The sequence below is a fragment of the Delphinapterus leucas genome, chromosome 1 (genome assembly GCF_059928025.1).
Source record: "Delphinapterus leucas isolate spDelLeu-1000000601 "Yukka" chromosome 1, BTC_Dleu_Yukka2, whole genome shotgun sequence".
In the NCBI taxonomy this organism is placed as follows: domain Eukaryota; kingdom Metazoa; phylum Chordata; class Mammalia; order Artiodactyla; family Monodontidae; genus Delphinapterus; species Delphinapterus leucas.
The window spans coordinates 172,383,751-172,407,461 of NC_143129.1; the positions used below are offsets into that span (position 1 = coordinate 172,383,751).

Genomic DNA, 23,711 nt, shown 5'->3' on the forward strand with positions numbered 1-23,711 from the left:
ATACCACCTGGTCCCTTGAGAGAGCTTAGAACCCAACAGATAAACCAGGCATGAAAACAAAGCCTTGTTTTTTGAGGCAGAACACACGAAGGGTCCTAAGAGGGCGAGAGGCACTCTGACTGGGAGAGGGGAGGCAGGCAGGGAAGGCTTCCTGGAGGAGGTGATGTTTAAGCTAGGCTATGAAGCTTTTTCCCCGTGTGGCCACTGAGGAAAGAAGGCATCAGAGACACCATCAGCTGTGTGGGCAGGGCAGCAGCGCCTGGAGGCCTGTCACCAGGCTCTTCAAGGTGCAACAGAGCCTATGAGTTGAAGGTGAATGAAGGTTGTCATGATAAGTGTTTTCCAAAAACTTGTTGTAGAGGATGGCTGTGAGAAAACCACTGGGAGCACAACTGCATGTAATAAGCGTATAGGGACTTGCAGATGAATGTTCAAGTCCTTGGCTGTGGTGTTTAAAAATTCATTGCCTGAAAGGTGTGGCATACAGTATTTTGGAAAGAAAAATGAAGAATTGGTCACGAAGACATGAATTGAAGCAAATGATGAAAATTAATATTTTAGTGAACACTGATCACCTCAATAAGTTATGTAGAAAAATACATGTTCAAATGGTTTTAATTGTTGGGCAATAAAGTCTATTTTCTTTCAAATAAAATAATAATAATAAATAAACTGGGCCATGAAAGACCAGTGAAATGTGTAGACAGGAGTAAAGGGGTCTGTGTACTGGAGATAAGGCCAGAGATGTAACCACAGCTGCCATTTCTTGGGGTTCCTTATGAACCACACTCTGTGCTGAGTGCTTTACATGCATTATCTCATGAGATTTCCCCACAACCTTATGAAGTGAGTGGTAAGGGATAAGAAAACCAAGCTCAGAGAGTTTACAAAACTTCCCTGGGGTCACACAGTTAGCAAAGTGGCCAGGCCTGGATTTGAACCCAGGGCTGTCTACTTCAAGGTCTGGGCTCTTCACCACTATGCATTATTGCCACCTCATCCTCCAGATCTGAGGATCAGGTATTAAGCTGGGGACTGACTCTGGAAGTGCTCTGAATGCCAGGCTCAGCCTTGCATAAAAATCACACAGCAACAGGCAGGAATCAGCAGACCTGGAATTAAGAAGCAGCTTTTAGCAGCTCTGCCACTCACCAGCCAAGGTCACTTCTCTGAGCCTTGACGTCTCTAAACTGGAGAGATGAGGAATGTAAATGGATTATCGGCAATGAGGGAGGGAAGACCTGTGACAAAAGGATTGTTGAGGAGAAGCCTGGAGATGTTCAAATATTTACTGAGTGTTGGGCTCTGGGAATACAACTGTGAACAAATCAGAACTGTGCACCCTGGACCCCCACCCAAGCCTGCAAGGGGCACAGCTTGGGAGAGCAGGGGAAGAGCCTCTTATTGGAACAAGCAAGGGCTCAGGACCGGGCCTGTCCCAGACTGAACTCAAATCGGCGAATCTCTCTGTGTGACCCTGGGCAAGTTACCTAGCCTCTCAGACTGTCCATCTTTACCACGAAGATCATCATTGCTCTTCTGACGACTGTTGGCTCAAATTAAATAAGATGTAATCACCTCCAGAGTGCTAGGCATACTGTGGGCACTCAGTTGACGTTAGTATCCCCCTATGAAGAGGTATAAACGTTAGGCTCCGTCCTCAGCCCCCTTGCCAAGAAAGAGAACAGTTTCCTGGCTTTCATTTTAGCGGGGGGAAAAACGATATAAATACCTATATGTTATCGTTGGCTGAGCTATAATGCAAACTAGCAAAAGGTCTGTGGCCTGGGCAGTGTAGTGCTGGGTCTGGGCTCAGGTCAAGACTCCGCGCCAAAATGTTGCCCCCACCCCCAGGGAATTCGGGCCCAGTCCTCAGCTCTGTGAGGGAACCACCCTCCCAGTCTGTTCCTCTGGCTGTCAGCGCGGGCGGGCGCCGGGCGACAGCAGCTGTGGTGTCCCCTTTAAGCATCCAGCTCGTGTTGCAATCACCGCCTCGGGGACGGGTCCTTCCGGGGGGTGGAGCCTGTGCCTGTTGCAGCGACCAACCGAAGCGCGGCATTTTCCGCGGGAGATCCGAATTTCGCGGCACGCAGTTTCGCGCTAAAAAAAAAAAAAAAAAAAGGCAGAAAAAAAAAAGCAGAGAAAAGCTCAAGGACTCGAGAGCGAGGCGAGAGGGAGTCGGTGCAATCGGTCCCCCTCCCCCGTCCGAGCGCAACGCGTTTCTGCTGAGCCCGTGGGCATCCCAGAGACCACTCCCGAAGCGGGCCAGACCCCAGGTGCCGAAGCATTAGGGGGCGCAGGGCCCTTGCTGGTCGCAGCAGCCCTCGCGGCGGGGCATCCCCTGGCCGTGCCGCCGCCGCCGCCGCCGCCGCCGGCGCGGGGCGATCTCCAAGCGGCGATCTCCAAGCACTGCCCGGCTCGGCGGCGGGCCAGGAGGGGAGGGTCCGGCCTTGCCCGGCCTCCGCGCCATGCCGCGGGCCGTGTGAGCCGCCGCGGGCTCCGAAGCCCGCAGGTGCCGGCGGGCGCGCCAGGCCCGGCTGGGGAGGGGGCGCTGCGCTCGCCATGCTGCGAGGGCCGCGGGCCCTGGCTCCGGCCGCGGGGCCACCCCCCAAGGGGCTGCCCGCGATGAGCCCCACGGAGCTGTGGCCGCCCGGCCTCAGCAGCCCTCAGCTCTGCCCGGCCACCACCACCTACTACACCCAGCTGTACCCGCAGACTGTGCCTCCCGCTGCGGCGCCGGGCACCTGCCTCGACGCCACCCCCCACGGACCGGAGGGCCAAGCTGTGCGATGCGTGCCTGCTGGCCGGCTGCCGGTAATGCTGGGGACCACCCCCCCCCCGCCCCCGCACCGCTTCCCTCTCTGCTTTTACGGGGGTGGGACAGGCGGGAGGGACGCCTGGGAGCTGTCTGAGTGAGGCAGGTCGAGTCTGGGGAGGGAGAAGGGGAGCTTTCAGCTTCCAGAACAACCCATTGCCCCAATATCTAAGTAGAAGAGCCTTTCATTTTCAGACTTGGGATGAAATAACCTCATCCATTGGGGTGGAATGGAATGAGCACTGGATCAGGAGTGTGGAGACCCAACGCCCTACGCCCAGTGCACCCTGTGACCTTGGGGAAGTCTACGGAGTCAATTTGCTGTCATTCATTCATTCTTTCATTCATTGTTTGGCCCAGAAACCAGTACTGGGCACCTGCTATTGTCCAAGCACAGAACTGAGCCTGGGGATACCATGGGGGCTTTAAAATAGGGGGAGGTCTCTCAGGTCCAGTTTGGCTGAGACGCCTAATTTTCCATCCGGCCAACTCTTTCCCAATTATCTGCCCTAGGTCCTCCCCCAGGCCCAGTCTTCTGTCCCAGACAGCCAGTAGCAGGTGCAAGGTGGGGGCAGCCCTCTGAGGTTCCTGTTCAGATTGACTGTTCTTTTCTCAAAGCGGCAGGACCGTTGCCAGGGAGGGCCCAAAGTGTGGTGGCACCAGGCACAGGGTGTGTTTTTTGGGAGTGGAATTCCTGGAGCCCGTGAGAATCGAAACAACCATAGGGTGGGGTGGAGTTGGAAGAGCCCTGGGAGATGGGGGTGATAGTTAGGGAGCCTGATTTCTGGTCCTGATTGCCGCTAATTCACCGTGTGTCCTTGGACAAGTCTTGGCCCTGGTCTGGGCGTCAGTTTCCTTGTCTTGAAAATGTGTGCGTGCACGGAGTAGCTGTGGGACTAACTCATCTCAAGTCTCTTCCAGGTCCTGGGTTTTGGAAGCAGGATCCAGGAAGGGGAGATGGGGATGTTGTAGGTTGGCTTTGTTGTGAGTGGTGAGTTAAGTTCAAGTACAGGGAGAAGACCACCCCCTCTGCCCTAGAGGCACTGATCTGACCTGTGTCAATCAGCAGGCTTGGCCTCCAGCCACCGCTGGCTGCAGGCAGAGAGCCCCACTCCCTGCTCCTGGAATCCTGCTTTGCCAATGCTCAAGGCTTTAAACTTTCAGAACCCCTTCCTGTACATTATTTCCAACTAGGAGGAAGGCGGCAGGAGTGCTATTCCTATTTTACAAGTCAAGCAGCCAAGGATAACCGGGAGTTTTTACTTATCTTTAGTTCAGCATTTTACAGTCTAAAATAGTTTTCTACCCTATGAAGTAGATGGTTTTAGTAACTCCATGTTGCAGGGGGAAACTGAGGCTCAGAGAGGGGATGTGACCTGTCCAAGATCATATAGGGAAATATATGACCCACAAGGCAGGTTATCATTAGTCTCTTCTCTGTAGCCTTGACTTTCCCCAGTACCACCTGATTTAGGAGCTGGGTGCCCCCAGGGAGGGCACTCAGTGGTGGGCCCAGTCTCTCCTCTGGCCAGCTGCTTTCAGGAGACCCGGCAGAGTTTCAGTAACAGCTGTGGTTTTGAACTGCTTTCCTCCCAGAGGAGCTGAGTGCATCTGTCTGTACCTCCCTCCCGGAGGGGCTCAGTGATCACAGCAAGAATGGCTCTTTTACTGAATGCCTCTCGTGTGCCAGGCACTCCTCGGCACTCTTCACATTCCTTATCTTGGTCAAGGTGCCAAGATGCCCGGGATGAGGTATCTTACAGATGAGGAACCTGAGCAGAGACATGAAGTCACTTGTCCAAGTCCTACGCCAAGACGCGAGAGCATCTCTTTGCATCAGACCACCCTACAGGCCTCTGGGGCCCAGGGCCCCCTTTCCTGTCAGTCCCCGGCTTCCCTGTGCCACAAAACCCGGTGGGCAGGCCTTGGCCCCCTGCTTACTCATTTTAACAGGGTGTGACCTGGAGCAGCTCCAAACCCAACCCTGGGTGTGGCCACTTGTTTTGTGCCCAGGCTGCAAAGTGCAGGGTGAGCAGGATTTGTTGGGGAGCTGCTGTTTAAAGGGACCTTAGGCAGTGCCCAGGGACGGTGACCAAGATCAACGGCAGAATGAAGGCGGGAACCCAGGTCTCCTCACTCCCTGACTAGAGCTCTTTCCGGCACCTCTGGAGGAGGCGTGGGATGTTCCTGCCCCAGCCGGGCACATGGCATCGCTCTGTGTCATTCCCGCAGGACCCTGTGAAGAGGGTGGGATCCTGCAGAGTTCTCCTTTCTTTTCATTTGTCTGTCTTTTCCAAATTTCCTCTGAGAACCAGGGAAGAAAATGAACATTTTAATGAACGACCGTACAAGGTGGGTCAGAGGAGGAAATGTAGGCTTAGGGAGGCAAGGCAGAGAGTCCCTCCCAGGCCACCACGAGGCAGAGCGGGGATCTGGAAGCAAGGTTCTCAACTCCTTCCACTGGCTCCTACCCCCACCATCTAACTTAGGGCTTAGGAGAGACCTGGCTCCACTCCCTGTGTGATTTCCGGCAAGTCACTTCCCCTCTGAGCCCCGGTTACCTCACCTGGCTGCCTGCAAGGGGGTGGTGCCTGGGGCCTCTGGCCCTCTCACTTCTAGGGCTGCCTGAGGAAGGAGCTCCGTTCTTCTCCCTCGGGGTTGGCACGGTGGGCTTGAATCTTAACCAGGCCTTTAAGAAACAGCCAAAGGGTCTGCCTAAGAGGGCCAGGTTGGAGCCGAGCTGGCCTTTGCCCTCAGCACGTCCCTGACGCTTTTCAGCTCAGCCCTGAACCTCCCCCTCGCTGGTGGCCCTGGTGGATTAGTGATCGCAGCTCCCCCGCGTGAGCAAGCGCTTTGCTGCCCCCTCACTGAATCCTCCAGGAGGGAGGAGCAGAGCACCCCCCTTTTACAGGTGCAGCTCAAGAGGTCAGCGGACTTGCCCAGCTCACCCAGCCTGGATGGGAACCCAGGCAGCTCTGACTCCAAGGCCTGTGCTCAGCCTCTCGTTGGTCCTTGTCCTCCTGGGCTTGTCCTCTGCCACTTCCGTTCTGCAGGCTCAGACCCATCCATGATGAGCTGACTTTTCTCTGGGCAGTGCTCAGAGGTGTCAGAGAGATGTCCTCAGCTGGGGGACAGTTTGCTGCTTAGGGACCCTGACAGTGCAGAATAAGGGTGAAGGAGAGGAAGAAAAGGGAGGGGGCCAGTGTGTGTGTCTGTGTGAAGTAAAGTGATGGGGGCCGGTGGACATAACCAGGCCTCGGCTCAAATGTCAGCAAGTTCTGGGGCAACGTGTATGGGATGGAGCTGAACAGCCTAATACCTGGTTTTGGAGTCAGACAGAGCTGGGTTCAAACTCTGGCTTTGCTCTTTGTCTGTGTGGCCCTGGGCACGTGGCTTAACCTCTATGAGTCTCCGTTTCTCATCCACCAAGAGAGAGTGCAGTACTGAGTTAGGACTGATGAGCACGTGATAGGCCCTGCGCAGGTACTCCGTTCAAGGCCCTCCCCTCCTCCCTGCTCTGCAGGTAGTGAGGTTCCTCCTGGTGTGTTCTGTGAACTCAGTAGGGGCTGGCTTCCATCAGGTGAATGTGAGTGGGGCTGGGGAGACTCTGGGCTGCCACCTCTGCCTCAGGTAGAACTCAGCCTGACTTCCCTTCCTCTCCTTGTCCTGGGCTCACCAGGTCTCAGTTGCTTCAGCTGTAAAATTGGGATTCGTGGCGTTGGGAAGATTCAGTGAGGTGATGAACATTGGGGCTTGGTCTAGGGCAGGTGGAAGGTCTCAGTGAATGATTAGGACTTTTCCTCTAAACAAGATGGGACTAGAGCAGGTCACTTTCCCTAGAATCTAGCATCTCACAGGCTGGGAAGTTAGAAAAGGAATATTTTCCAGAAGGACTTAAAGAGGAATGAGCAGGGAGACGTGGTGTTTGGATCATGTCCGGGTCTGGGTGGAGGTGGAGGGGAGGATCCTCTTATCCAGGCTCCTCCAACCAAGGAGCAGGGCTCCTCAAATCAGTCCAGGAAGACTTCCTGAAGGAGGCATGAGAAGGGGGAAGGGAGCTGACAGCAGGAAGAGCCATCACTACCTCCCACACGTGTCAGCCCACCTGTGCTCAGCAGTGGTTAGAAGCCTCAGCCCTGCTGAGCGTGACCTCACCATCAAAAGTTAAAATAGACCTCTCTGTCCCAACTAAGGTAGGGGTGTCTGGGTGACTGGGGGAAGGGAAGAAGGAAATGAGCTCAGTGACCCCCAGAATAGTTTGTCTAGGAAGAGGCCGAGTTTGAATTTTAGGGAAGGGACTCCGCATTTCCTGAACACCTACTGAATGCTGAGCCACAGGTTGAGTGCTTTACAAAAGTTATCTCCTTGAATCCTTACAACAGCCCCTGGCAGTGGGTATTTTCCACCCCATTTTACAGAGGAGGAAACTGAGGCTCCTAGATGTGGAGCATTTCCTCAAGTCACACAGCGAGCCCGTGAAGGAGCAGGGAGATTCACGCCTGGGTCTCTGACCTGTGCCCCAGTGCCCCAGCCCTGCCTCTGCCCAGCCCTAACAAGGAGAGAGGCCCCTTCCGGGCCAGCCCAGCTTCTGGGCGTAATTGAGGCCGGGTGGCAGTGGGGTGGAGAGGAGCAGATGGGTCTGTGGTTTGATTTCCCCAGCAGGTGTTTCCCAAGCTTGGCGGGAACAGGGAGGGGGAGCAGGGGGACCTCAGCTGCTTGTCCTTAAGACACAGGGGAAGGATTCATTGTCTGCCCCTCTCAGCAAAGAAAGAATGGCAAATAGAGTCTATTCAGGCCCTGGGGCCCTTGAGCTGGAGCCCAAACGGGGGGTGGGGGATGTTTGCACTGCTTCCCGATGTGGACACCTCCCTGGGGTGTGGCACTGAGCCAGGAAGTCCCCTGGGCCTGGGCGGATGCCCAGCCCCACCCTGATAAGGGCCAGCTGTGAGCCTGTGATGGACACCCAGTCTGGCTGAGCCAGCTGCTTCTGCAGTGGAGGTGCGGACGCTCTCCCCAGCCTGATGTGCTTTAGGCCCTCCCCTCTCCTTCTTCCCTGTATCATCCTGGGGGAGGGGGGTAGAGGGGCGGGTGTCAGGTCCAGTTATTAAGGAAGCCTGTATTAAAACCCAGACTGGCTTTGGTAGTCTCAAGTGCCTGGGCCTCGGAAGATGGGAGTGTTGTGTGCCCCTCAGAAATAGGACTTCCTTCCCCTGAAATCTCATTTTTCAGGTCACTGATATTTCCTTACCAGGTACAGTGATTTTTTTCACCCAGGACTGGTGGCAAATTGAGGCAGGCGGTGGCTGCTGGTGGCCTCAGTGCTTTGGCCCCAAGTCGGGGAGAAGCTAAAGGACGAATGATTCTCAAACTCTGCCTCTCTCCCCTCTCTCTCCCCAAGGCCAAAAGGAAGCTGGACCTGGAGGGGATCGGGAAGCCTGTGGTCCCTGAATTCCGGACTCCCAAGCGGAAGTGCATTAGAGTGGATGGCCTCCCCAGCCCCAAAAGTAAGCCACGCCGCTGGGTTATCTAAGGGCAGGCTCAGGAGACTGAGGTGGGGTGGGGAGGGGCAAGAGGGCAGCAGCCCTGCCCAAATCACCAGGGCTAATATTTGTAGCGCACTTTCTGGTTTACACAGCAGTTTCCTGTGCCTTCTCACTGGATCCTGCCAGGCAGGTGGATTGTCCCCCTTTCACTGATGAGGCCGCTGGAGACTCAGAGTTTCAGTGACTTACCCAAGGTCACACTGCTAGTCAGCGGAGTCAGGACCAGAGCCCAGTTTCTGCCTCTTGATATTTTCAGTCAATATTCTGGTTTGGGAGGGAGTTTAAGCAACTGCGTTAGGGAGGAATTCTAATTTGGGGGGACAGAGACCTAATAAAGAAGGTATGTTATTGGGTGGTAAGCTTGAGGGTCTGGTCGGGACTCTGTTCTGACCTGACTGGTCACTCCTCTTCTGTGAATCTTAGCTGTCTCATCTGCAAAGCAAGGCGCAGCTAGATCGGGAATAGCAAGAAAGTTTCCTCTCCAAATGATTAGTAGAGGCTGCCCAGAGCTCTTTATTGAAGGATCCCAAGTGCACTAATCGGTTAGTAATGTCTGCCATGAATGCAAAAATTGACAACGCTGTCTGTGTGCCAAATACTTGCTGTCTATCTCTTAAGGGATTCTAAAGTCCCCTTCTAGAGGAATCTGAGACTCTCTAAAATTCAGTTTCCAGAACTAGTTTAGCCATTAACTTGCTATATGACTTGCAAGTCACTAGATTGCAAAAGTCTTCTTGTGGTTTAAGATGCTGCAGCTGAGATGTGGTCTTGTGACATCGACCTCATTAAGAAAGGGACCTTTTTCATGAACCTGCCACATGTGACATAATAGGACTGATTCCTCTCAGATAATCATTGCATGACACATAGAAAGAAAGAGCAAGTCTCTATGTCAGTGCTGTATGTCAATTATATCTCAATAAAACTGGAAGGGAAGAAAAAAACATGTCTATAAACATGTTCTTGTCATTCCTTCCCTACCCTAATTCCAAATTCCTCACATAACTGGCAGGATAGGGTAATGGTTAGGAAGGGAGACTCTGGAGCCAGACTGCCTGGATTTAAGTCCCAGCTTTGCCACTTTCTAGCTGAGTGAGTTGAGCAAGTTACTTAACCTGTCTGTGCCTCAGTATTCTCACCTGTAAAATGGGGACGGTTATACACCAAACTTATAGGGTGCTGTAAGGATTAAATCTGTTGTACATGGAAAGTGCCTAGAACAGTGAGCTACACACAGTAAGCATTTGTTGTTGTTAGTGGTGGTGGCGGTATGGCTGCCCTGAGCTTTGGTGGAAAGGTGCGAACCAAGAGTTAGAATATTTGGTTTCCAGCCTCGACGCTGCCCCCGATTGTGAAACCTTAAGCAAGTCACTTTGCCTCTCTAGTTATCAGATTCCCTGTTTGAACAATGGTGGTGAATGACCCCCTCCCTCCCAGTGCTCTGCAAACTGGAAAGTGGGTGCTTACATGGAGGGTGTAAACTGGAAAGTGGGTCCAGGTCAATGGAGGAAGTTCCCCAGGGGCCCCTCTCTGAGCAATGGCTGAGCGCCTTTCCTCGTCAGCCCCCAAGTCGCCTGGGGAGAAGACTCGCTATGACACGTCGCTGGGGCTGCTCACCAAGAAATTCATTTACCTCCTGAGCGAGTCTGAGGATGGGGTCCTGGACCTTAACTGGGCTGCTGAGGTGCTGGACGTGCAGAAGCGGCGCATCTACGACATAACCAATGTGCTGGAGGGCATCCAGCTCATCCGCAAGAAGGCCAAGAACAACATCCAGTGGGTGTGAGTGCCTGGGCTGGGGCCGATGGCACCAATGAGTGCGCGTGCTGTGGGTGGAGCCAGGGGCAATATCCTGAGGTTGTGAATGTAGGGGGCGGGCCTGAGAGCAACATCCAATGGGCACAAGTGCTGGCGGGTGAAATGAAGGGCAACATCCAATAAGCTTACACGCTGCGGGTGGAGCCAATGTATTTAAGAGGGGGACGGAAGAGCAGGTGTATATGCTGAAGTAGTATTAGGAAAGCATGGCAGGGTCAGAGAATGATTTATAGGACGTGTAAAGGCTAAGAGGACCCCAGATCCTCTTCAGTCAGGGGTCCCAATATTGCCCTCTTCTAACTTAGGGAAGTCCTCTGGGATCTGCGCAGTAGTAACGCAGACTCCTTCCAGCTGAGATATAAGTACTACAGACTTCGTTCCTCACTTCTATAAAGTCTTAAAGAACAGACCTGCAACCCCTGGCGTGAACTCTAAGAGAACGCAGGCAGAGAAGTCAGGAGTGAGGTCACTCCAGCTCCCTGCCATTTGGGGGAGCCTGGGGCATAGGGTGGGTAGAGTTGAAAGCCCCCCAAAAGTGGTGTCAGGCCCTGACTTGTTTCTTTTCCCTAGCCCAACCCCCAAACATCAAGTTCCAATCCTTGGCAGCTCCTTGGGAGCTAGGCAGGACCACTGATTTGTACAAGCCAGGAGGCACCATCATAGACCATGTGAATGGCCTCTTCCTGGAGTTTTGCCCACATCGTCTGTGCAGCTTTGCACAGCAGCCCTGGGGTTGGGGTCCCTGGGTGTAGACTGAGACTGACACTGGGGGACTGCTCTGTCCCCAGAGGCAGAGGACTGTTTGAAGACCCCACCCGGCCCGGGAAGCAGCAGCAACTGGGGCAGGAGCTGAAGGAGCTAATGAGCATGGAGCAGGCCTTGGACCAGCTCATCCAGAGCTGCTCTCTGCACTTCAAGCACCTGACGGAGGACAAGGCCAACAAGAGATATCCTCTTTGGTTGGGAGGAAGGGGTCTGGGAGCAGGGGGCCTGTTGCATGCTCATAACTACCCAGAGTTGATGCAGTACCTCCCTGCAAGGACTGATCCACCCTAGGGGTCTGGCATATCTGTTTCTTCCTTCCTCAGTGGCTTTTCCTCTTGGGTCTCTTGAAGTTACTTTCTCATTATAAAAATAAGACAAGTACATTTCTGTAAATCTGGAAAATGGAGAAAAGGAAAAAGAGCTGCCACCCGAACACAGCCATCATTCCATAGCTATACACAGGGTGTGTGTTATTTAAATACTGTGTGTACCTGCTGTATACAACGTTTTATATTCTGCTTTTCTCCACTTAGTGTACTGCCATAGGTGGTTTTTATGTTGTTACACGTCCTTCCTAACTATTTGGTTGGTCCACATGAAATTGCTCATATTGCAGTTTCGTATGGTTTAACATCATATATATTTTTGTTTGTTTGTTTGTTTTTGTTTTGCCACACCGCACGGCTTGCAGGATCTTGCTTCCCCGACCAGGGATCGAACCTGTGCCTCCTGCAGTGGAAGTGCAGAGTCCTAACCACTGGACCGCCAGGGAATATTTAAATGGTTTGAGAATGTCCTACTCAGATCACTATGGTTTGTTGATAAGGCCTAGAATGGGCATTTAGATCAATGCTAGATTTCTGTTTTATAAAGCGACATAGTGATGAATATCTTTATTTATTTTTATTTTTTGGCTGCGCTGGGTCATTTTTGCTGTGCCCTGGCTTCTCATTGCAGTGGCTTCTCTTGTTGCGGAGCACGGGCTCTAAGCACGCGGGCTTCAGTAGTTGCAGCACATGGGCTCAGTAGTTGAGGCACGTGGGCCCTAGAGTGCGTGGGCTCAGTAGTTGCGGCACTCGGGCTCTAGGGTGTGCGGGCTCCAGTAGTTGTGGCGCACGGGCTTAGTTGCTCTGCAGCATGTGGGATCTTCCCGGACCAGAGCTCGAACCCGTGTCCCCTGCACTGGCAGAAGGATTCTTAACCACTGTGCCAACAGGGAAGTCCCAAATACCTTTATAGATAGAAACTTTTCCCAAGTTTTTTACTTATTTCCCTAGGTTAGATTCCTAGGATTGAAACAATGAGGTCAAAGAGCATAGACTTTGCAATGGCTTTACACATACTTTTTCCAAATGGTTGGACCATCTAATTGGTATTTGGATCTGACCTTGTATTTCTGGAAGGACAGTAGGCATTGTGAGAAATATAAAGAAATAAGACATGTCTTCCTGCCCTCTCAGAGCTAAAAATCTAGCTTGGTAGATGAAGCCTTTATGTAAAAAGCTGATATAAGGCAGCATTTTTTTTAATGATTCAGACCCCCATTTCTAAAGGGGTCCAAGGTAGCTTCTGAGATTAAAAGAACAGGTTACAGTTTTGGGGTGTTCAGAGTCTTTGAGAGGTGGGTTAGATCCCTTCCGGGTAGGCCGGGAGTTTTAATTTTGACCAGACAGTCACTTCTCTTGACTCTCCTGCCCCTACACTGGCCTACGTGACTTACCAGGACATCCGTGCTGTGGGCAGCTTTAAGGAGCAGACCGTGATCGCTGTCAAGGCCCCTCCGCAGACGAGACTGGAAGTGCCTGACAGGAGCGAGGTGAGCATTTAGTGGAGAGCAGGGTTAGGAACATTCCAGACAGCTCTGCAGGTTCCATTCCTGGCACTGCCTAGTCCCAAGCTTCCCTGATCCATGCTGGTGGCCATGGCAAGACTGATGGTCTCCAAGCTGGGGCAGAAGTGGCGGAAGCTGGAAAGGGCATCAGGCATTAGGTACCAGCCGGAGAAAATCTCTGTTCCTGGTTCCTCTCCACATCCCACCAGCCCCTGCGTTCCCATGCGCAAGCACACGTGCACTCACGCACAGCAATGTCAGTACTCACAGTAATCCTTCCATGTTAACCTAGTTTAAAGACCAAAATTCTTACACTCTCTATGAGGCTGTCTGTGCTCTGACCTCACCCACCTCCTCTCGCATGCTGACCCCCTTCTGTCTCTACTTCAGCCACACTGAACTGCCTGCCGTTTCCCCACCACACTAAGCTCGACGTCAGTACAAGACCTTCTGACACGCTATTCCCTCCAGCCGAAGTGCTCTTCCCTCTCTCTGCCTGGTTTACGGCTATTCATCCTACAGGTCGCAACTTGAACATCACCTCCTCAAGAAGCCTTCCCTGATTACCTCCAGACTTCATAACCACGTGTTCTTTTCCATCGCACTTAACCTCCATTTGCCGGGATATATTGGTGATTACATAATTATGTTCTGCTTCATCTGTTACAGTGTAACCTCCACAAAGCCGTGTTCCACCCATGTGGTACCCCCAGCCCAGAGTCTGATAAGGGCTCCAGAAATAATCTGTTTAGTGGAAAAGCATTAAGCTATATAAGGCCCGTAGGGGCAGGCAAAGGGACTGCCTGGGCGCAGGCGTGGACACCTGAATGTGATCGGCAGCAGCATGTGCGTTGCCGGTTGTGGCTCAAGCTGCGGGTACGAGGTGGGCAGGAGGCAAGGGCAGGAAAGCCAAGTGTCAGTCTCTTGGTTACAAATAACAGAAAGCCAAGTCTGACTGGCTTAAGTGAGGGGGACCCGGGGGGAGCCAAGTGACAGGTCCAGGGGGAGATTTGGGGATTGCAGGCAAGGCTGGATGCAGAGGCTCAAACCGTGTCGTAAAGGTGGCCTCACACTCCATCTCACTCTGCCATTTTCTGTGCCAACTCCATTCCCAGGTGGGCTCTCCCCTTGCCGTGGCAAAGATAGCTTTTATGATACCAGCTCAGGCCTGAGAGTGGGGGAGGAGTGAGTTCCCAAAGGAAAATCAAGGCACTCTCCCTAAAAGAAGGGGGTCTCGGGGCCAGACAGATGTCTACCACAGACCACACGGGGCAGGCCCAGCACCCAGCTCAGGAGCTGAGCATGCTCATATGGACGGTGGGAGCCTCATGTGTCCGTCCATACCCACTGAGCCATGAGTAAGTCCAGCTGCCCAGAGCCATGACCTGGCTTCTCTTCCTTCTCCAGGAGAACCTGCAGATATATCTGAAGAGCACGCAGGGGCCCATCGAAGTCTACCTTTGCCCAGAAGAGGTGCAGGAGCCCAACAGTCCTGCCAAGGAGCCCCTCCCCTCCACCTCCACCCTCAGTCCCAGCCCTGACCCCACCCAGCCCAGCAGCAGCATCAACCCTGGAATCACGGAATCCACGGCATCCTCAGGTGAGACCCTCTGTCCAGAGGGACAAGGGATGCCGAGAGGGACCAGCCTTAGAGTTTCCCTCTTCCTTGTCAACATTTGTTGGGTACCTACCTTCTACCCAGCAGCAGGGGATACAGTCCTTCTCCCACACACGTGTGCATTGCCCTTTACACTTTATAAAGCACATGCACGTTCCTTGTCTCAGTGGGGAGACTGTTGCTACTCTGGGCAGAGGAGCGCCTGGGTTTGAATCCCACCCCTTCCACTTACCAGCTATATGATCTTGGACAAATTACTTTACCTTTCTTTGCCTTAATTTCTGCATCTGTAATTTGAGCATAGTAATTAATAGTATCTACTTCATAGTTTGTGAACATTAAATGAGTTAATATAGGTAAAGCATTTAGAACGGTGCCTGGCAATAACTGTTAGCTATTATTATCATTATTACGGCCACCGCCACTAGTACTGCTACTTCTGTAACAGCTCCTAATGGCAGAGCTCCTAACACTCAATAGCCCATAGTAAATGGAAATTATAGATTTTCTGAGGAAGGCTCAGCACTTTCTTAGGAGATAATAACTAAGGTGTTTTAAACACGACTGTGTACCAGGTACATCCATTATCACATTACTCCTCACAGCGGTTCTTGAGGTGGGTTTTATTGTTCCCAGTTTAGAGATAGATAAACTGAAACAGAGGTGATGTGACCTGCCCAAGGCCTCCTAGCTGGGAGGCAGCAGAGCTGTGTCTTGAACCTTGGTCTCCACACTCTAGCCCAGGGCTCTCTCCACGAGGCACAGAACAGATCAAGGAAGGACGGTGCCTGGGAGGTGGGTGGTAGAGCTAAAAGCTGTCTATGCCGGGCAGGAAGTAGTATGAGGCCGTTGCCAAGGAGCAAAGAGGTGGGAGAGTCCCCGAGGTCTCCCCAGGGAGACTGGGAGTTGGACAGGAGTAGAAATGGGAGCCTATGAAGGCCCCTCCCCCAGAATGGTTTTTGCCCTTTACTGAGATCAGGTTAGATCGGCAGGATCCTTCGAGGCCACGTAGGCCAGTGTTCCGCTTTTGTTTTCTTAGCAGCAGAATTCCCCTAAATAGAACCCTAGTGTTTAAACACATGCAGAGCTAGAACTGGTCTGGTGGAAGAAGCTTTTTGTGTGTGTGGTGGTGGAGGCAGGTGTCCACAGAACCCAGATTGGATTCCATTTCTTTAACTCAAGGGTTAATAAAACTATTGCCTGCAGGCCAAATCTGGCCTGTTTTTATATGACCCATGACCTAAGAATGGTTTTCACATTTTTAAAGAGTTGGGGGTTCGGCGTAGGGCAAGTGACGGTGTGACAGAGACCATATGTGTCCTGCAAAGCCTAAAATACTATCTAGCCCTTTACAGAAGTTTGTTGACCCCTGATTTAACTCAACACTTCATTTTACACATGAATAAACTGAGGCCCAGAGAGGGCAAGTGACTTTCCTAAGGTCACACAGCAAGTTAGTGGCAGAACTCAGACAAGAGCCCAGACTCCTAGTTCTTCTCTAGCCATCTCTCCTGTGTTCCAGCCCAGTCCCAGGACCAGGGCTCTCCCTGAACCGACCATCTGTCCCTCCGGGAACCTCCCAGTGCCTATCTCCCAGTCCAGACCTTTGCCACACCCTATTCTCCCTCCTCCTCCCACGCTCTGCTTTCTCGCTCCACTGTCAACAAGTGCACGGCTCTCCAGAGTTAGAACCTTCAGTTGTCGTCTGAGACCTTGGGCAGAGGTGGAGGACCCTACCTCATAAGCAAGGACAAGGATTTTACCTCAGTTGTACAAGTCAAGAGGCTGAGGCCCGAAAAGCCTAGATAGAGGCTTACGGAACAGTAGGCGGAGGGGCCAGCCCAGAAGTCAGCTCTGTGCCAGGGCCCATGCCCTTGCTGCCTCTCTTCACCCTTGCCACATGGTCTCTTAGTGATGTCCCTGCTGAAAGGAGCAGGAGGAAGTTTTCCAGAAGGTGTACACACACACACATGCACTCACACGTGCTCCATGTTCTGGCCTAAGCAGGGTCATTCTGAGATACAAACACCAAGGGCCTGGTCCAAAGAGGAGGCCACTACAGTCTTAGGACCCAGGTTCCCATCCTAGTTCTGGCGCCACCAGGGGAATCATTCTTGTTTGGGGACCTCGTTTACCTCATCTGTAATGGGACGAATCTGAACCTGAGTCATTGAACATCTCTCCGGGCTGTGACTTTCTGACTTAAAACTACATGTGGCTGAGGGCACAGGAGCTGAAGCTGGGACACTCGGGTGTGAGTCTGCATCTCACCTCCTTTGATGGGGTGACTGTGGGGGAGTCACTTTAACCCCTCCGAGCCTCTGTTCCCACGTCTCCAAAAAGGGGGACACTAAATAAAACGCCCTCGTGATTATTGGGTGCGTTTCAGGTGATGATACAGCGTGAATGTGACTTTTTAAAAGTTTGTGTGAACTGGACACCTATTATGTGTGGGTTTGGAGATATTTAAGTGAATATGAGCCATTCAGGGTGCAGTAGAGGCACAGATGTTACAAAGAGCAGTTCTCTTCTGGATGTGATAAACAGTGAGACAGAGAAAGAGGGAGAGAGAGAGGATGGATGGATGGATGGATGGATGGAGGGATGGATGGGAGGGGTCGGACCTGAGGTAAAGGCTCTCACATGTGATAGCTCAGTTACTGCTTCCACAACTCAGGGTGGTGGGTCCTTATTTTTCCTACTGGGAAAACTGAGGTGCCGGGTCCTGTAGCTGGTGAGGGGCTGGGGACTGAGCCCCCAGCCTCTTCCTCACTCCCAAGCCAGGCCTCGTACTCTAACACACGCAGGCCTCTGCGATGTGCTAAACAAACATTTGATTTTTTTTCATTCAAATACTACATTTAATTGGCTTCTTTGAGCTTCAGTTTCCTCATCTGTAAATAGACATAACAACAGTGCCTCCCCCTGGGGCTTCTGGAGTGTCCAAGGAGGTGAAACAGGCCTCTCCTTGAGATCAGAGCTGACGGAGCAAGCCCCTGGGAAATGGGAACTATTTTTGTTTTTAAGGACAGCCTGCAGACCAGCTGTTCTTTATCTGCACTTACCATTTAAGCCTCTCAACAACCGGAGGCTGGTATAATCGTCCCCGTTTTAGGGGTGAGGAAACGGAGACCTATGAACGTTGTCACTTGCCCACAGTTACACAGCTAGCTCGAGGTTGATCAGGCGGTCTGGCACACTGACATGGTTGTATTTTCAAAGCAATGCTTGGCTGGTAAGGAACGACCCAGATGGTGAGATTCTGGGCATCAGGGTGTATTTGGCAGGGGATTTCTGGCACCCTGCTCCACATGCCTGCGTAAGGAATCACGTCCTTACCTCTAAATGGAAATGAGCTGGTGTGCTGAAGAGTAGGTGATGGCCGGTGTGTCTGGAGAGGTGAGCATGAGCTATGGGAGGGAGGCGGGAGAGGGACCAGGAAGGAAGGCCGGGACCAAGTCGCGCCGGGCCTGCTCAGTCATGGTGGGAACTTGGATTTTATTCTAAGCCACTTTTTTTTTTTGGCCGCGCCACTTGGCATTTGGGATCTAAGTTCCCCGACCAGGGATCGAACCCGCGCCCCCTGCATTGGAAGCTTGGGGTCTTAACCACTGGACCGCCAGGGAAGTCCCTCTAAGCCATTTTTAAGTCACAGCACAGACTGCAAGGGCCAAGAGTCGAAGCAAGGTGACTGGTGAGAAGGCTTCTGCAGGGGCCTGGGTGAGAGGAAGGGGCGAGCCGCAGATCACAGCAGCGGGACTGAAGAGAGATGGGCAGCTTAGAGGGTTGATTTGGTTGTGGAGGTGACCGAACCTGCTGCTGGGTCAGATGCGGGGAAATGGCAGGATTACAGGTGATTCTTGGGCCTTCTGGCCTAAGCAACTGAGTGGGCGGGGGTTCATTAAATACAATGGGGGAAGACTCAGGTTTGGGGGAAGCCCGGGAGTTTGGTTTTGACGTGCTGAGTTCTGACCTAGCGTAGCCATCAAGTAGAGATGTAGCAGGAGCCCAGAGCCGGGGGGGGGGGGGGGGGGGGGGCGCGGGGGGGTCTGTGCCAGTGGCATCCACTTGGGGGCAGTAGATCTGGAGACGGATTTCAAGCCATGGGGCCCGCTGAGGTCACCTGGCGAGGAGTGCAGCCAGAGGAGAGAAGAATCGGAGGATGGAGCCCCTGGGCTTCAGGGTTTAGAAGTTGAGAAGACGAGGAGGATCCAGGAAAGGAGACCAGGAAGAAGCAGCCAAAGAGGTTGAAGAGAGGAAGAAAACCAGGAGAATCTAGTACCTCCGAAGCCAAGTGAAGATGTTTCAAGAAGAAGGGTGTGAACGACTGCATCAGATTCTGCTGGAATGTCACATGGGATGAGGCCAGAGAACTGACCCCTGGATTTAGCAACATGGAGGGCACTGGTTCAGACAGACCCCAGGTTGGAGTGGGTTGAAGCGTGAATAGTGGTGGGGAAGTAGGGAGTGAGCACGGGTAGCTCTTAAGAAACTTCACTGTGAAAGGGAGCAGTACAATGGGCTGGTAATTGGAGAGAGTCATGAGGTCAGGGGAGGATGCTCTTTAAAGATCAGAGTTATTAGGGACTTCCCTGGCGGTCCAGTGGTTAAGGCTCCGCGCTTCCAATGCAAGGGACGTGGGTTCGATCCCTGGTCAGGGAACTAAGATTCCACATGCTGCATGGTGAGGCCAAAAAAACATAATAAAGATAAGAGTTATTAGAGGATGTCTGTGTGTTGACAGGAATGATCTAGGAGAGTGAGAGGAATTGATGATGCAGGAAAAAGACATAGTGACTTCAGGGGCCAGGACCTTGATGGTGAAAGGGGGTAGGGTGACTGCAGAAGCTGGGGCTGGGTGTGGAGACAGGAGAGGGGAGGGGAGAGAGTGTGGGTGAAGGAGGGGGGCTGCTGGAGCTGGGGCGGGAAAGGGCAGGGCGTCCTGTGCTGTCAGGCGTGAGCCAGGGTAGGAGAGACCAGAGGCTGTTTTTGTTCTCGGAGGTCTGACCAGAGGCTTTCGGGCACCAGCATCAGGCATAACCCTTGTCGATTTGTCTCCAGCACCAGCGCTGACGTCCCAGCAGGTCCTGCCACCACTCCCGCCGTCCCTTGTCCCCCTGGAGGCCACCGACAGCATGCTGGAGCTGCCACACCCACTCCTGCAGCAGACGGAGGACCAGTTCCTGTCCCCGACACTGCCATGCAGCTCCCCTCTGATCAGCTTCTCCCCACCCTTGGACCAGGACGACTACCTGTGGGGCCTGGACTGCGGGGAGGGCATCAGTGACCTCTTCGACACCTATGACCTTGGGGACCTGCTGATTAACTGAATGGCCCCTGCCTGTGCCCCGGCAACCCCTCCAGTCTCTACCTCCTCACAGGCAGACTGACAGGCCCTCTGCCTGCACAGGATGTGACACGAGGTGCTGCCCTCAGGGTATGGGGGTCCCCCCTTTTCCTTTCCTACCTACCACCTGCCGGCCAGTGCTGTCGGGGGAATGTGGAGGATACGAGGAAGGAGCCTGTCAGGGGTTGGGTCCTGTCCTTCTTCATGGAAACTGGGCCTGGGAAGACCCAGCCAGTCTTCTGACCTCTGATCTCTCATGTGAAGGGCCACAGGGGAGGTGACCAGGTCCAAGGAGAGTTCCCGCAATTGCCTTTAGAGGGGCAATTAGGACCCTCAGTTTATCAAGAAGCACTTAATGCCTTTGTATTTATTTCAGGTTGAGTATTGTTTGTTTGCCTTCCCTGAGTTTTAGCAGGGAGGTTGTTCTAGTTCCTAGGAAGACGTCTCCTCAGACAGGTCCAAGGGCAGGCCGGGGCTTGCAGGGGCCCAGGCCAACTCCCTGACTCCCGCCAGCAGTGGGGGACTGGGCCTCAGGGGCCACCCAGTCTGCTGGAATGCCAGGTGCACTTCAGCCTCCTGATTCTCTCGAGCGGGGGCTGCAGGATTCCTGGTCTCCTCTGTCCCAGAGCTGGTTCCAAGGAGTCAGCCCAGAAGAGCTCCCGGGGAAACTGGGGCACGAACATGGAAGCAGCTGTCCGCTGCTGTGGGCACCTTTCCTCCATTGTTGCCTCTTGCTGGGACAGGGGCTGTTTTACACTGCGGACCTGGGTGGTAGGGACAGGCCCGCTGAGGACAAGGGTGAGCAGAAAATAAGAAACTGCCAGGAAGCGCCCCTGCTGGGAGCTGCTGGTATCGCCCTCCCCTGCCCGGGAAGGATTGTTTTTTGCCGCATCTGTTGAAGGGGGTGATTCTTTAATGACCTCCCCTTCCCCTCAGCTCTCACACAGACCCCCAGGGACAGAAGTGACCACGGCTTGATGGCATGTTGGCTCCTTTTGTCACAGGATGCTGAAGGGGTGACAGGGAAGAGTCTTCATGGCAGACCAGACGTTGGCAGCTAATGGGGAGACGGGCTCATGTTACCTCTTCAGGCTTGGGGTCCTAAGAAGGTCTTTTGGCCTCACCCCATCCCCCAGAGGCTTGACCATCCCACATTGTCCCCGTAGCCCAGCTGGGTATGGGGCAGTCAGCTCTCCTCCCCCGCCCAACTTGGGGTGGGTGGGGGGCTCTGGGCTGAACCAAGGCTGTGCCTTCCTGAGAGAGGCAGCCAGAGGTGGTGGTCTGAGAGACCCACCACCCACCTCAGGGAGCTAGGTTTCCTCAGGGGCTCAGCTGGGCAGCACTTTTATTTTTTTAAGTTTGTAGCATTAAGTTGGTCTCAAATATGAAGTTGGCTCCATGGGATTGCTCCTGAGCTGACCTACTGGCTTCTGAAGCTTGGAAGGTGGGCTTTTTTGGGGGTGGGGTCCAATGTGAGCTAATGCCCAGCCGGGGACAGTCAGGCCTTGTCATTCGCTCAACTTCCTGGGTCCCCAAGTTAGTGCCCTCTCAGGAATGATCACAGATACCCTGCTCTATAAACAGGGCTAGTTTTTTATTCTTTACGGAAGTGACTTTGGTCTCTAAACACTCACAGGGGTCTCATCGGCAGGCATTTTTGAAGCCCAGCATGCCTAGGGCCGAGGGACCACCTTGGCCCTCGGGTGGCGGAAAGGGATGCTGCCTGGGATCTGGTTTGGGGCGGGTGGGGCTGGAGATGGCATGGCTGTTGTGAGGTCTCTGCTGGGCTGCCATCTAGCCATGCGCCATATCTGAGGACAGAGCTGTCTGACTTCCATGCCTTGGGCTCTGTCTAGAGCTTTCTCCTAGAATTAAATCATAGAAAAGGGAAATGAATTTAATGGTGAAGTCCAGCCAGAATTGAAGCTCATTCCCCAAAGCCCAGCCAAAGGGCTGGACAGAGAGGCTGTCCCTTGGGCCCATGGCCTATATCCAGAGCAGCTGGTGCCCCCGCCGTCCTGTCCCCTCCACACCTGTCCTGGCCCAGTGGCGGGATCACCAGGCCAAGCCTCAGGCTTGGTGTAGGAAACAAGCTTGTGCCTCTTTCTTCCCGATGATGCCTGAAACCTCCCAAGTTCCATCAAGTACTTTAAGAAGCATTTTGAGTGGAATTCCCTTCAGGGCCCAGGTAAACTTTAAAACCAGGGTAGAAGAAAAGCAAGTTTCTTTCTGAGGTAAACTATTCCTGCCAGGAAATTTCCCAGCCGCTCTGGCAGCCCCCACTCCACCCCCGTCACTCGTGTCCCCAGGGGCATCAAAGGCTCAGGGACTCCCAGGAACCCAGTAGCATTAAATTGTGCAGTAGACAGGCTTCCCTGGTGGCGCAGTGGTTGAGAGTCCGCCTGCCGATGCAGGGGACATGGGTTCGTGCCCCGGTCCGGGAAGATCCCACATGCCAGGGAGCGGCTGGGCCCGTGAGCCATGGCCGCTGAGCCTGTGCGTCCAGAGCCTGTGCTCTGCAACGGGAGAGGCCACAACAGTGAGAGGCCTGCGTAACGCAAAAAGAAAAAAAAAAAGAAATTGTGCAGTAGAGTTGGAGATTCAAAGAGATTTCTTAAAACCAGAGTAGCATCTCTCCTCCACAGCCATGCTGTGGTCTGAGCAGTGCGGCTACAGGGAAGACGAGGGGGAGGGCAGAGGGTGTTAAAACTGGCTGGAGCGTGGTTTTGACTTTATTTCCTCTTTCCAGGTGTTCAGCCTCAGCTCTGCGCCGTGTTTAGTTTTTAGTGAAAGAGTTTGGGTGCTCCTGCGTCCAAGCATTGTGTGGCTTAAAGCATGTGAAGTGAAAGACTTTTGGGGTTGTTTGCAAGCAGCTTTCTGGTTCTCATCACTGTGTCCTGAGGTCCCCACCTCATCCTAGGACCCTAGCCTACCATGGGGACCCTCAGTGAGCAGAAGCCCAGCCAGCCTGCTGGCTCCTGGGTAAGTGCTGAAGCCTTGCATGTGGCACATGTGTCTAGAGGGACCCTGGTCCCTTCCATGCGGGTCACTCACCTCTGGCCGGGTTTCTGGTTTTGCCGTGTGTCCTGCCTTGACGAGCACCGTGTAAGCCTCCACGTGTTGTGACGATTGGGCATTAAATGACAAACCTGGGCCCCTTGTCTCTGTTGTGCTTTCTGAAGGTCATTACCAAGTGTGGGTCTGGTCCTCCCAGGCCAGGGGTGGAGCCTGTTCTGACCAACTGGCTGATCTATGCCCAGAAACAGCCTCCCTTCCCCACGTTGGCTTAGTACCATGCCTGAAATCTCACCAATAAGACCCTGAAGTTAGCAGCACCCAGATCTAAACTGGGAGCCCCTGCCCTGCGTCTGCCTCCATCGCCTCTCACCTGAGCAATTTCAGTAGCTTCCTTAATATTCTCACCGCTACCCATTCTTCACCACCCCATCCTCTGTATCAGTGGTTCTCAAAGTGTGGCCCTCAAACCGGCATTCCCTGGGAACTTGTGAGAAATGCATATTCTCAGGCCCCACACCAGACCTTCTGAATAAGAAACTCAGGGGGTGGGACCCAGAATCTGTGTCTTAATGAGCCCTCCAGGTGATTCTAGTGCAGGTGAAGTTTGAGAACCATGACCCCACTAATCCAGAGAGATCCTTCTAAAACACAGCTCTCATCATGTCACTCCCCTTATTAATGGATGGCTTCTCTCTGCCCTCAGGATAAAGTGCCCTTTCACTTGGTGTGAACGTCCATTTCTAACCTTGCAACTGGCTTACCCTACCTTTCCAGCCTCACTGGCCACTCCTTCCCACCACCCATAGCCACACTGGACTTCTTTGTCAGTTCCTGAAAACAACATGTTTTCCCCCTTCTCTGCAATTCTCCTGGGCAGGCTCCTGCTTACTCTTTTTTTAATATAAATTTATTTATTTATTTATTTGGCTGAGTTGGGTCTTTGTTGCTGCACACGG

General features: G+C 53.2%; 1 protein-coding gene across 2 annotated transcripts; it reads left to right on the plus strand.

Annotated features, from left to right (window-relative positions):
• The first annotated feature begins 2,140 nt into the window (after positions 1–2,140).
• On the plus strand, positions 2,141–22,890 carry E2F2 (E2F transcription factor 2). Of its 2 annotated transcripts, none has more exons than XM_022552004.3 (7): positions 2,141–2,814; positions 8,214–8,319; positions 9,921–10,134; positions 10,965–11,123; positions 12,643–12,757; positions 14,180–14,372; positions 19,452–22,890. In XM_022552004.3, exons 1-7 carry the CDS (start codon positions 2,563–2,565, stop codon positions 19,718–19,720), a joined length of 1,308 nt encoding a protein of 435 aa, XP_022407712.2. In that variant the 5' UTR covers positions 2,141–2,562; the 3' UTR covers positions 19,721–22,890. The 2 variants fall into 2 exon arrangements, with proteins under 2 accessions (XP_022407712.2, XP_022407711.2); XM_022552003.3 differs by having other exon boundaries at positions 2,147–2,814; positions 9,921–10,140.
• The last annotated feature ends 821 nt before the right edge of the window (positions 22,891–23,711 follow it).